General features: G+C 37.5%; 1 protein-coding gene across 1 annotated transcript; it reads right to left on the reverse strand.

Annotated features, from left to right (window-relative positions):
* Window positions 1–5,259: 5,259 nt before the first annotated feature.
* Window positions 5,260–13,040, reverse strand: LOC308079046 (cerebellin-1-like; the record flags this gene model as incomplete). Its single annotated transcript, XM_080420383.1, has 7 exons — window positions 5,260–7,063; window positions 7,566–7,691; window positions 8,714–8,746; window positions 9,792–9,869; window positions 10,524–10,577; window positions 10,942–11,004; window positions 12,917–13,040. 7 exons carry the CDS (start codon window positions 13,038–13,040, stop codon window positions 6,780–6,782), a joined length of 762 nt encoding a protein of 253 aa, XP_080276509.1. The 3' UTR covers window positions 5,260–6,779.
* Window positions 13,041–13,914: the final 874 nt, after the last annotated feature.

Genomic DNA, 13,914 nt, shown 5'->3' on the forward strand with positions numbered 1-13,914 from the left:
CAGTAGCAGCATGATGTGCTTATTATAGTAGCCAATACATTTGTATTTCTCATTCGGAAAACATTAAAATTGACGTTGAGATTAAAGCATTAATCATTCGACATTTGGCTCTGTACTTGTTTTTTTGCCACCAAACTTCTTAACCAAACATAGCATATCTACAAGCTGTTGCAGCATGATGCATTGTCAGCTTGTAGATCGGCTATTTTCGGTGAATGTAGGTTACCCCGCAAAATAGGGATGCTGGTATAGCGTAAAAAAAAGAAGAAAAAAGGAGAGAGAAAATGGTATATCTCGGACCCCCTGTAGTAACTACGAGGACCCCCTAGATAGATAGATAGATAGATATATACTTTATTAATCCCGAAGGAAATTTGCTTTGCTCAACGGCTCCAGTGCAATACATTCATACAGAGGTCAATAAAAAGAAGCATGGTAAACATTTAAAAAAACATTACACCAATGGGAATGAATGAATGATATACAATGTTCTTATCCATAGGATATATAAAGAGCCAAGGAAACAAAAAGTCCCCTTATAGGAAAAGAAAAAGCTCACAAAAGACACTCAAACAAGAAAACACTCAGAGCAGATGAAACGGCAGCCTGCTCACAGGCGCTCGACACGCATCCTATGTGTCACCATGACTGCAGATCTGTCTAAGTGACTCTATAGGTAGCCTACATTATATTTGGCTTATATAATATAATGTTGACACTATGACGAGCTCTTGTTTCCCCTAACTCCCTAAACTCGTTTAGTTATGTAGGTAATAATAAATAGCCGACATTTTGCAATCGTGTCATTGTTATCCAAGTTATTGCTTATTGCTAGTAATCAGTGGTGGGAAAAGTACTGACACTTTTTACTTAAGTAAAAGTATCAATACCGCAATACAGTTACAAGTAAATGAAGACCGCATGGCTACTTAAAATTCACGAGGATATGCAAATGAGCCATGCGGTCTTACTCTGTCTGCATGCTAGCCATGTCTTTGCTTAGCCTGGTAAACCCTCCGGAAATGTCATTTCGCAAGCTCTGTTACCGTCATGGATGAACTTCAACCAGGTGTTTGCACTTTTCCCTTACTGCTTCATTCATCTACATAAACGTTCATATTTCAATATAAAGGGCTGGCCATGGATGTTAGAATTATGTTCGGGCCCTCAGAATTACCCGTATCTTCCGTATTGTTCAATAAAAAGCATTTTAATCCGATTGGTGGCCATTTTCTCATAGAGTTATAACGTATCGGAGTGCAATTCACCTTCCAACCGATAAGGTCGCGATGTTGAAAGCTTATGGAGAAAAATGGCCACCAATCGGATTCAAATGCTTTTTATTGAACAATACGGAATATACGGGTACTTTTGAGGAAACGTACATAATTGCAACATCCATGGCCTTGGTGAGCACTTTATATTTGAAATCTGAACGGGTAAAAAAATGGAGAAAGTGCAAACACCAGGTTGAAGTAAATCCATGACGGTCACCCACTGACTCACTGTTGAGGTTTAATAGGGATAAATGTTTTATATATTTTATTAATGCAACATCTATTTTGTTTAAGACTTACAGTAGGCTGCCTTGCCCCACTGGAATAGTGACTGATATGAATTAATAATATACTGGACCATACATAAAATGAAGAATACCTTGTGATGTCAGTGACATTTTATTACAAATGAAAATAAAAATAAGAAACAGTGCAGTAACAATACGTTTTCGTATAGCAGCAATTTGTACAAAATATATTGGCTGTCTGTGGATTCGGGGAGGCACTGTAGCCTACCACAAACAGCAGATCGGTCATGGATGAACTTCAACCTGGTGTTTGCACTTTCTCCCTTTTTGCTCCATACATCTATATACACGTTCAGATTTCAAAAATAAAGTGCTTAGTTCATGGCCACACATGTTACAATTATTGCGAACGCAGCGGAAGGAGGCGCCTCCGTGCAAGTGGAGCTTACTATGAAACCGTGCTCGGGTTGTGTCTCTGTATCTCTGTGTGCACTGCCTGTGTGCAGCTCCTCTGAGATAAGTAAATGTCCAATTTAGACGTACCATACATCAAATGAAAGGTCTTTGAAAACTGAACACACCTGTCAAGGTTGCGTTTAAGCCCGCCCCTTCCCCCGGAAGCCACGCCCCGGAGAAGGCTCCTAAAAACTCCCCATTGAAACCCCATGTTAAATGAAAAGTGCCCGAATCGCTCCGAAACTTTTTCTACCCCCCCTAAGTGGGGGTCTACGAACAAATACTTCGGGCTCGGATTTTGCCTCCGCCCCCCGGAAGTGGGTGAAACAGGCACTTCAAACACTTTGTTGAATTGTTCAAAAACATTCAAAGTTTTTTTTTTGTGAATTTGTATTTTTCTAAGATGCTCCTTGTAACGCAGATTTCTTTTGTATTTTTTTTTTTTTTTTTTTTTGGTTACTTTTTTTAAAATATTTGTTTTCAGTATTATAATTTTTTTTGTGCGTTCGCTTACCGCGTTCGCGCGTCTTACTTGTGTACGGGCCCTCAATAAGTACCCGTATTTTCCGTATTAGTCAATAAAAAGCCACCGATCGGATTAAAATATCCGATCGGTGGCCATTTTCTCATAGAGTTATAATGTACCAGAGTGCAATACACCTCCCAGCCGATAGGGTCACGTAGTTGAAAGCATATGAAGAAAATAAGGGGAAAATGGCCACCAATCGGATTAAAATGCTTTTTATTTAACAATTCAGAATATTCGGGTACTTCTGAGGAAACGTACATAATTGTAAAATCCGTAGCCATGGGGTAAGCACTTTATATTTGGAATATGAAAGTTCATGTAGATGTACGGACCAAAAAGGGAGAAAGTTTAAATACCAAGTTGAGCTCATCCATGACGGTCGGTCACGATATGACAGTCATGTTTCAGGGCTATAAACTCATACATGATCGGTTTTGCTGTTCTCAAATACATTACCCACAATAAATAAAATACTGGAGCACAGCCTGGGTACTTTGAAGGCATTAAGCTAATCAAAATAGAAAAGATTGTAACTTCCTCTTGCAATGAACAGCCAACTAATTTCCAAATGGACTGCATGTTAGGTAAAAAAAAACACAATTACTAGATCATGATGTACCATGGAATGACAAAAGAACAAGCTGACAAAGTGTAAAAATCAATCAAATCAATCTTTATTTGTATTTAATCCTTTCTGTGCTGTTTCATCATGCTCCTCCTTCTTCCTCAACTAGGAATGGAGTCTGGGAGTTGGGGGAAAGATTTAACTGGTCAGTGAAACAATAAATCCAGGACCGAGATTTGCCGCTGCTGACGGGGGCGGGTCCGGAAGTTGGGGGAAAGATTTAACTGGTCAGTGAAACAGTAAATCCAGCAGAGAATTAAGGACCACAAGCAGTGAGTGCAGGACCGTGATTGGCTGCCCAGAAGAGACAAAGAAGTTACTGCAGCTCTTGTTCCGAAGGTCCCTGGTTCAAACCCCACCCCCACTCACACACACAGGTTATATTTAAATTGCATTGTACAAAACATGACCCTGTTAATTCAGACATGTGCAAATTTTAAAAAATAACATGAAATGCTTTTTTGAGAGTAGTTTTTTATGTATGACATACTTTCTTGTGAAAATAGCCGATCTACAATCTCACAACTTTTCAGATAGCAACGCGTTGTGAGCTTGTAGATCGACTATTTTCAATAGTTTCCATTCCGAGGAGACAAAAAGAAAACTTTATTGGTAAATGTTTTGTGAACCAGTGATCTAGAGTAGTTAGCGAAACAGAGGCTTGGTTCATAACAGACAGAAAAAACTATAGATATCAACAGACACCATCAGGGAGGCCATATCTCTAGCTCAATGAGAAGAGAGGCAGCCTGTGAATCCATAGGTCACTGGTTCGATCTCTGTCCCCAACAATGTGTTGAGGTGATTCTCTCTCTCTCTCTCTCTTTCTGCCTCTTCCTGCCTCTGCCTTATCCCTCGAACCCACTTATTGCTGCTTGCAGCTATATTCTTTTTTTTTTTTTCATTTGTAAATGTATTTTGATACCTTCGCTATGATTAACTTTAATGTGTGTATTTGTGACCATGTGTGATTATGTGTTTAAGCCTATGTAACTGTGGCCAACTGCTTTGCAATTGTGTTCCTTATTAGAACTGTGCCCACAATAAATAATAATTCATAAATGCATAGTAAGCACATGGAAACCTACTGTGCAACTAGAAGGCAAAAAGACAGTTATTATGAAATAATGTTGTAGCCTACCAGGAAAGAATTTGATTCTTAGACATTTCATTACAGTACACCTAACCATCTCAAAGTAGACTATGTACTCTCTGAGAAAAAACGTATTGGCATTTTTAATGAAATATGCATTGATTTATTTCACAGTCCAATTATATGTTTCAAAAGTAGTTTTTTTCATATGACTATGATATATATTTGTACTTCGTGTGCGTGTGCGTGTGCGTGTGTGTGCGTGTGTGTGTGTGTGTGTAATATGTAAGTATGGTCTTTAATTAAGCATGTCACTTTATAATGAAATAATGATTGATCTGTCTTGAGAAAGGTCCTTTGAGACTTCAACTATTGTTAATAAATCAGTGCAGGTGTGATGTGCAGGAACTGACTTCAGCATACAGCACACAGCAGCATAGTTATGCATCATTCACAGTAGTGTAAAGTAAATAAGTACATTTACTCAAGTACTGTACTTAAGTACACTTTTGAGAAGTGTTTCCAATTTTTGAAAATAGCCGATCTGCAAGCTTCTTGATGATACTACAGCGTCACACAAAAGCAACAAAAGTAGCAGATCCGCAAGTTCAAAACGCGGCGTAACGCGGCGTGAAGCGGCGCGTTTCGAGCTGGTAGATCTGCTACTTTTGCATTTTTAAATTTGAATCATGAAAAGTAACATGATTTGGACATAATGAGGTTTCCAACCAACAGAGACGATATGTAAAAGTGCAATCAAAACTAGTGAACATATAGATACATCCTATAACAATAAAATGCATAATCAAAGTTGTGTGGTATGTGCAATAATATTAGGCTACATGAAATTATCTGTGTAAAGCTGACATTTATTCTTTTCTAAATGCAGATTCTGCACAGACATTCATCAGTGGGTCTGAATGTCATATTTACATTCATGAACCTAAATGAGAAAGTCACACAATTTCACACAGAACAAGAGTAATATTTGTAACAAGCCTATAAGGATGATCAAATTGACCCACAACGCTATAACATGGTTAAAACAAAAGCTACCATTTAATGCATTATTTTATGTTTTAATATTTTTTTTCTAATGCTACTATGCGCAAATGTAATGAATAAAAAATGGGATATGTTCATGTCTTTGCCTTTCTACAAAAGTTTAAAATAATAAATAATACATTGTTTTAGTAATATCTCATGTGATGAATCAGAGTACAACTCATATTTGTCTTTGCATGCATACCTTTATTCATAGGAATATGAGTGAAACAATAATTTTTCCACCAGCTTTGAAACAAAAAAAAACATAATTTTCTATTGTTACAAATACCCATAAGAAACCTGACAGATGACCACTGTAATATGTGATACACCTCAGATATACTGTGTGAATTACTGTATGATTAAACATAGAGATTCCCAAAGATCAAAACTAATTAAAACCATGGAAAATAGTAAATATTGCTGCTGTGATTTTCAGATATTATGTCTGATCTTCATCGCTACAGCCTTCAGGGAGTCATCATCACTCTTTCAAAGTGTATCAGTAGTGGAGTAAATCAGCGGAGTAGAAGTATAAAGCAGAAATACTCAAGTAAACTTAAAGGTAGGGTAAGTGATATTTTTTTGGTCAAAACAAAAAGTGTTTTGTTAAAAGGTTAAAGCTCTAATAGTCTGATAGTACTCATTGCTATAGAGTAGGGTTCTTCAACAGGGGGTCTGGGACCCCTAGGGGGTATTCAGAGATACTGCAGGGGGCCGACACATCTTTGTGTGATAGGGACAAAGATGTATTTATTTATTTTACATTAAACACTTGAACCCTCACATCCCTATTATGGGGGGAACATTAGAACATTAGCCGGAAAATCGGCTATTTTCGTCAAAGAGGTTTGGTGTACAGGGAAAAAAAGAGCAGCCCAAGTACAGAGACAAAGGTCAAGTTTACAAAGTATTGAGGGTGTAAGTCGTTAGATGTTTGAAAACACACATTTAACATGAATCCAATATGTAGCGGAGGTCCCTGCTTCATCTCTCTCTCAGCTAAGGGGTCCTTGATCTGAAAATGTTGAAGACCCCTGCTAAAGAGTATTTGTTCAGTAAAAGGGGTCCCCCCATCTCTCCAGCTCTTTAATAAACAGAAAATAAATGTTCAGGTATAGGTGACAACATTTCAGACAATCAGATTAGAGCACACATTTATCAGCTTCATTTTTTGTGTTCGAGGTCCAATTGTGTGTGCTCATTTCTTTGTGTCATCACTTCCAATCTCACTTGTTTAATCTGTATCCTGACTGAGTTCTCTATCCTGATTGGATACAATTGGCATCCCGACCTGAAAATGCATTTTCTGTTTAATAAAGAGCTGGAGAAACATGAAGACTCCTGTTACTGAGCAAACACTCTATAGCAATGAGTACTATCAGAATATAGAGCTATATTTAAACGAAGAACCATTTTAACCAAAGAAAACCACTAACCCGGACCTTTAAGTACAGTACTTGAGTAAATGTAGCCTATTTTCTTACTTTCCACCACACAAGTGTTACAAAGAGTAGATCAGAAAACCACTAAACATGTTGTGGTTGTTGCCATCAAAGAGCCTGTACAGACCACCAGGTAAACGCATGTAAACTATGTCCCCCTTCTCCAGCCGTAGAATGATTGAATTGGTTATGTATTCCCATCCGGCATGATTATTGTATCCATAGTTATTAAGGACTAACTGACTGTTTTTGTACATTAAGACAAACACATTCTCGCCTGAAAACTTGTGAGATGCAGTAAATGTGAAGTAGTAGATTCCTGTGACTGGTGCACTGAAGACACCTATGAGAGAAAATGCACGCAAGCGCACGCAAGCGCACGCACGCACGCACGCACGCACACACGCACACGCACACACCCACACACACACACCCACACAGTGATCAATAAACTATTATCCATAATCTATATTGGATACTGGCATTCCAGTATTGTTATTACAGAAGTAGCCTATTACATAATATCCTGTAATGCTTTATTAGCCTATTATTTCGTCCTGTGATGTTAAACTTTTAAACTTTTTTCTTCTCATTTATACATGAGAGCAATACTTTATTCATGTTTGCGCGAGGGACTCGTTTGCTATAATACACTGGTCTATGTGACTACTGTACAAGCTGTGAGCTTGTACATCTGCTATTTTTTAGAACCACTGTTCTAAACCCCTGTTCTAAATCCAAAGAGTTTTCTGAAAAACTTATGTTGCTATAGCTAAACTCTAAAATGACACAGATGCTTTCCCGGTTCTAATGGGTTAAATGGGGCATGACTAATCACCACCTACCTGTATCTGGATTGTATGCACTGCCGATGTTAGTGTGGACTCTCTTGTAGACCAGATTGGTCTGAAGAGCAAATGGTCCAACTTGTCCATCACCCAAACCAGCAGAGAATGCCACTTGGTCATTGCCTGTCAACACAGGAACAAATTGTATTTTTATCTATGTCTATTGTATGTAACACTGGTTCTGGTAACGTGACTTTACATTTTCTGATGACTTCTGCTTTTTAGAAAAAAACTACATTGCTGACTACATGTTTACAATATACAGTACATGATCAATATAGATTCAAAGGTGATGGGGACAGTTAGGAGGAGGCCCGGCATTGTCTGGGGGTATGGGGGGTGCTTTCACATAGGAAGGGGCCTTTGAAGTGGCCAGACATATGCCTGATTTATGATTTTTCATAATGACAGTGTCCTGCGTCTAATGTAGTGATAAAATATTGAAGTGATCCGATATCTGCTGCTACAGTATAATAGACTCTACTGTAATTATTTCTGTCCTATAATGGGTGTTACGGTGTTTGTGGGATAGATATAGAAACCTAGATACCTCATTGGCCTCTGCAGTTCATTGGATACAGGTCGTATCTCGGGCGCCATTTTGGAGAAGGCAAGCTTCCTGACTACTGGCCAATCACAGCGCGTCTTTTTCCGGAACTTGTCAGAATCTAGTTGTATAAAAATATACCGTTATATTTGTATACAACTAGATTCTGACAAGTCCCGGAAAAGACGAGCTGTGGTTGGCCAGTAGTCAGGAAGCTTGCCTTCCAAAATGGCGCCCGAGATACAGACGCCTCAGAGCCGGAGGAGGCGTCTACCTTTATATGTCTATGGCTTGTGAGTATTTATTGGGAGTATTTATTGATTTGAAAAAGGCTTTTGACACCATAGACCACAGCCTATTATTAAATAAACTTGAGAGATACGGTGTAAGAGGGATAGCTAATTCATGGATAAAAAGTTACCTAGAGGATAGATATCAATATGTTCAAATAAATAATGAAAAATCGGGACTAGAAAAAGTCACCTTCGGCGTCCCGCAAGGCTCGGTTCTAGGTCCGAAATTATTTATACTATATATAAATGAGATATGTAAAGTGTCACCAATATTAAATTATGTTTTGTTTGCTGATGATACAAACCTTTATTGTTCCGGGAAGAATTTGCAGCAGCTTCTGAATACAGTGGAAGGGGAATTAAATAAAATTAAGACATGGTTTGATATTAACAAGCTATCATTGAATTTAACTAAAACAAATTATATAATATTTGGCACCAGGAAAATAAAAAATCAAGCTACAATTAAAATCAGTGGTATGGAAATAGAAAGAGTATATGAAAATAAGTTTTTGGGAGTAATGATAGATGATAAACTATGCTGGAAATCACATATAAATAATGTAAAAATAAAAATGTCCAAAACTATTGCAATATTACATAAAACTAAATATATCCTCTGTCAGAAATCACTGTACTTAATATATTGTTCACTCATAGTTCCATACATCACTTATTGTGTGGAAATATGGGGTAATGCATACAAAACGAATACCAACCCTATTTTTTTATTACAGAAGAGAGCCATAAGGATAATAAATAGATCAGGATATTATGAACCGACTAATAAACTCTTTATTAAGTATAATACCTTAAAATTCTATGATATAGTAGCACAGAAAACAGTTTTATTAGCATTCAAAGCACAAAAGAAACTGCTTCCAAGATGTATTCAGAATCTGTTTCAAATTAAAGAAAATCAGTACGAGTTGAGGGGTATACTTATGTTTGAAATTATTACAGCTAGAACAAATATTAAAAAGAAATGTACATCGGTAATGGCAAGAGAAATATGGAATAGTTGTGAAAATGACCTAAAGAAATGCAGTTCGATACATAAATTCAAGAAAATGTTTAAAGATAATATTGTAGATAAATATAAAAAAGAATTATAAACCATTACATGTTATTTTGTGTAGATGAAAAGACAAATGTTGTCTTTGTCTTTGTTTTGTTTTGTTTTGAGTATTGATTGATGTTTGGTTATTGTTTGTTTTATAATATCATAAGGGTAGGCACTATAAGCTACGGCTTCAGCCTACACCTTTTCGGTCCATGAATTTTATTATTTTTTTTCTTCCTTGGAAATGTTAAATGACAAACTCTGTACATGGCTTAATGACCGAAATAAATTCATTCATTCATTCATTCTTGTGGTCTTACCGGCGTAAGCTGCTCTGCGAAGACGGGGGAGGACTTTCGACTCATGGCAAAGTGGTCCACATGACTGATTGACACTTCCTGTCCAGGACAGATACAGTAATGACACGGATTAGGGAGAGACAAGTATGGTTGTGAGAAGGTGCAACCTGAACAGAGAAATCTCAACATGTATGGAATTTGAATATTTAAAGAGGTGGTGCCATGGTTTTGCACTTTTTCTGTCTTTCATGTGTCTATGAGGTTGATAGAACTTCATTAAGCCCCCTGGTGGTGTTTTTATGGTGTTTTATGTCTTCTCTGACTATTTTGAGTTTCTTCCTGGAGGCTGAAACCTTGAGGGTCGAACGTGCCAATAGAAAAACAGCGCTTTAATGACGCAGTAGAAATATACCCTCCCCCTCATTATCATAACACAACAGGTGTGGGCATGAGGAGGAGGAGGGACTAGGACAGGAGGCGGAGGGACTGGTTCAGGTGGGAGGTGCTAAGGTGAGAACCAGGTATACTTAATGAACTGGAGGCGTGTCCACATAAAAACATCATTTTAACACTTTCTGTACACTTTTTTGAAAAGAATCTTCCTCCTAGTATAGGCCTAACCATAATACCTGATGATCATGTTTTAGGGGGAGGAAAAATCACTGAAAATCACGGCAACCCGTCTTTAACTAAGGGTACAAAATTCAACCATGAGTGAAAATGTTTGCTAAATGTGAAGGCATACTGTAATACCTGAATTCTGTCTCTTCAATTCCTCCACTTCCACTTCTAGGTTGGACAGATGAGCTGAAACCATCACAGCATTACCATTAAAGGTAGGTTAAGTGATTCTCTTTGGTAAAAATAAGTGTTAAATAGCTTTATATTCTCATAGTACTCATTGCTACAGTATAGAGTGTTTGTATGTAGAGCTATAGCCTTATAACAAAAACCTTTTGTTTAAACCAAAAGAGATCACTTACCCTACCTTAAGTCAATCATACATACTCATGCATTTAGATTTTAAAAGGATGAAAATGAATTTGAGTGGTTGATTTAATTCGACCCCAATAATGATGCATTTTAAAGCTTTCACATGTGAATTATATACAGTAGATCAAGTATAAATTGTGTCATCAAAACATCTGTTCTCTGACTTTTCTGTACATACCTGCATTCTGCCTTTCAGCCTCAGTCAACCTCATTTCCAAGGTTGTCAGTTTAGCAAGGAGGGCTGAAAACAGCACAGCATTAGCAGTCAGGCTATTATAAATACTTTTGGGGCGGTGAAACCGCCCCTATAAGTGAGGTTTGGAAATGTGTACAATTATCCTGCGCTGTGATTGGCCAAACATTTACCCCGCCAACCCTGCACCGTGATTGGCCAATCACAATCTATTCAGGACTGTGATTGGCCAGTGTCACATGACACATGTGCATAGCCCTATATAAGAAACCATAACTTAAAAAAAACCATAAATTTGTTTTTTTTTAAGTTATGGTTTCGTCCATCATAAAGAGTGTTTCAATAAATGTATTTATCTTTTGTACATGATTGGTTGACTCAATTCAGTATAGAGCATCGCAGTTCCCGCCCACTTCCTGGTTTTTCCTGGTGCCGGAAGAAAAAACTCAATGCATTTTTCCATTGACATTTCCAAAAATATTTATATCTATTAATTTAAGCCTCGAATCAAGCCATCATGACATGACATGAATCATGACCATAAAACGTTTTTTTCTGTGATTTTTTATTCATTTTATATTTAATTATATGATATACTATATTTAATAAATACCCTTTGTTTTGCTGTTTTCAAAAAAAAATATCACAGAATCAAACGTTTTATGGTCATGATTCATGTCATGTCATGATGGCTTGATTCGAGGCTTAAATTAATAGATATAAATATTTTTGGAAATGTCAATGGAAAAATGCATTGAGTTTTTTCTTCCGGCACCAGGAAAAACCAGGAAGTGGGCGGGAACTGCGATGCTCTATTGTGATTAGCTAGCAAGACACCGCCCACTTCACACAGGGTGTGATTTTTTATTATTAGTAGTTATTTCCTGTGTTTTTATCAGGTCGCAGGCCTGATCAACAGATAGACGCGCAACTATATATATATATATATATATATAGAGAGAGAGAGAGAGAGAGAGAGAGAGAGAGAGAGAGACGTGCAATATATATATGCAATATATATATATTGCATATATATATATATATATATATATATAGAGAGAGAGAGAGAGAGAGAGAGAGACGTGCAATATATATATGCTATATATATATATATATATATATATATATATATATAGAGAGAGAGAGAGAGAGAGAGAGAGAGAGAGAGAGAGAGAGACGTGCAATATATATATGCAATATATATATATATATATATATATATATATATATATATATATATATATATATATATATATATAGAGACGTGCAATATATATATATATATATATAAAACGGACTGAACGGTTATTATATTATATTATATATTACATAAACATTAAGCTTAATAAGAATGACATTCGTTATGTCTCTGAAACAGTGTAGTTGACAATACTGTTCAAAGGGTTTAGCTTACTGCAAGCTGATATGACTTTGTCATTTCTTGTTTCTCCTTCTCTTACTCTATCTCTACCCTAGCCCTTCTAACAATAACAAAATTAAGGAGCGTGCTCAAAAAAGGAAAAAGAAAAACAGTGGGACAATGAAGTTAATTCTGATTATGTTTGAGTGGTTTCCATTGTGAATTATATGGATTAAGTATACTCTAAATTACATTATCAAACAGTATTCTCTGAGCTCGCAGCAACATAAGAAAGAAAAACTGGTGCGCTTCCTCTGGATGCCTTTTTAGTTTAGGCAGTGGGTGCTCAGCTATGTATATAAATCAAATGAAAAACCACCTAAGTGGAAAAATGTAAAGAAAAGAGTGACCTCTTTTAATCTGCTCTGAGGAAGGCTACGGCCGAAACGCGTTAGCGTTCTCACAATAAAATGAGAAACTGAGCCACTGTCTTGCAGCTTTTTCCACTCACAGCAACATAGTTAAGAAGACAGCAACGTCTCTTTCCTACCCAGAGCTGACCTATAGGCGGTGGGGAAAAAGCGTCTGCATTATCCTTACCTGCATTTTCATTTGAAGTTCCTTGGTTCTCATGATGGTCGGCGCTCAGCTCAAGGTTACCATCCTCAGGCCCAGCCTCACACAGACAGAAGAGGAACAGCAGCAAAGCTCCACTGGCCTCCATCCTGAAACAAGTGATCCTGCACACATCATGCAGCTGTCTTATATACTCACCCATCTCCAAAAAGAACAACCCCTTTACCAACTCATCCACCTGTGGGTGTGCGTCGTGCGGGCATGAATGCACATGTGCACATGTGTGTGTGTGTGTGTGTGCGTGTGCGTGTGCGTGTGCGTGTGCGTGTGTGTGTGCGTGTGTGTGTGTGTGTGTGTGTGTGTGTGTGAAACAATGAGAGCATGAACGCCCAGACTAGATATTTAACTTGATGTTGACAAGATAGAGAGAGGGGATTCTTTTATTTTCTGCAAATGTATTTGTTTCCTTCTCACGCAACAACCTCCACCATCATAGTTGGTTTTCTTCCTCATACCTTCATCTTTTGTTCCCCTCAGACTGTGACTTATTTATCGGCGCCAGTTTCCTTCTTAGGCCATTTGGCGAACCATGAAAAAGGGACGTTTTGTTTCCACGTCTGGGCACAACTTTTTCAATGCATTTTTGCATCGATTACATCCTTGTGGACTTTAGGCTAAAAGTTCTCCACAAAATATCCTGCTTTTTTGTTTTTGCCATGAGCCATGAATGTACATAAATGTGAATAAAAAAAAGAAATCTTATGCTGATTGTTTTGCTTATAAATGTATAATATTCATTTTGACAACACAAAGTCTCTCTTAAACTGTCATTAATGCCCCCCCCCTCCCTCCCCCCCCTCATCTTCCTCTTCTTTTTTTCTATGGAAATAACGATACGATGGGAACTATGCACGAAAACGAATTTCACCCACTTGTTGTGCATGTGACGTGCAAGTGTTTTGCAAGTGTTGTGCATGTGATGTGCATGTGATGTGCATGTGATGTGCATGTGCTGTGCACGT

This window comes from Gymnoscopelus braueri (assembly GCF_963280865.1).
Source record: "Gymnoscopelus braueri genome assembly, chromosome: 22".
NCBI lineage: Eukaryota > Metazoa > Chordata > Actinopteri > Myctophiformes > Myctophidae > Gymnoscopelus > Gymnoscopelus braueri.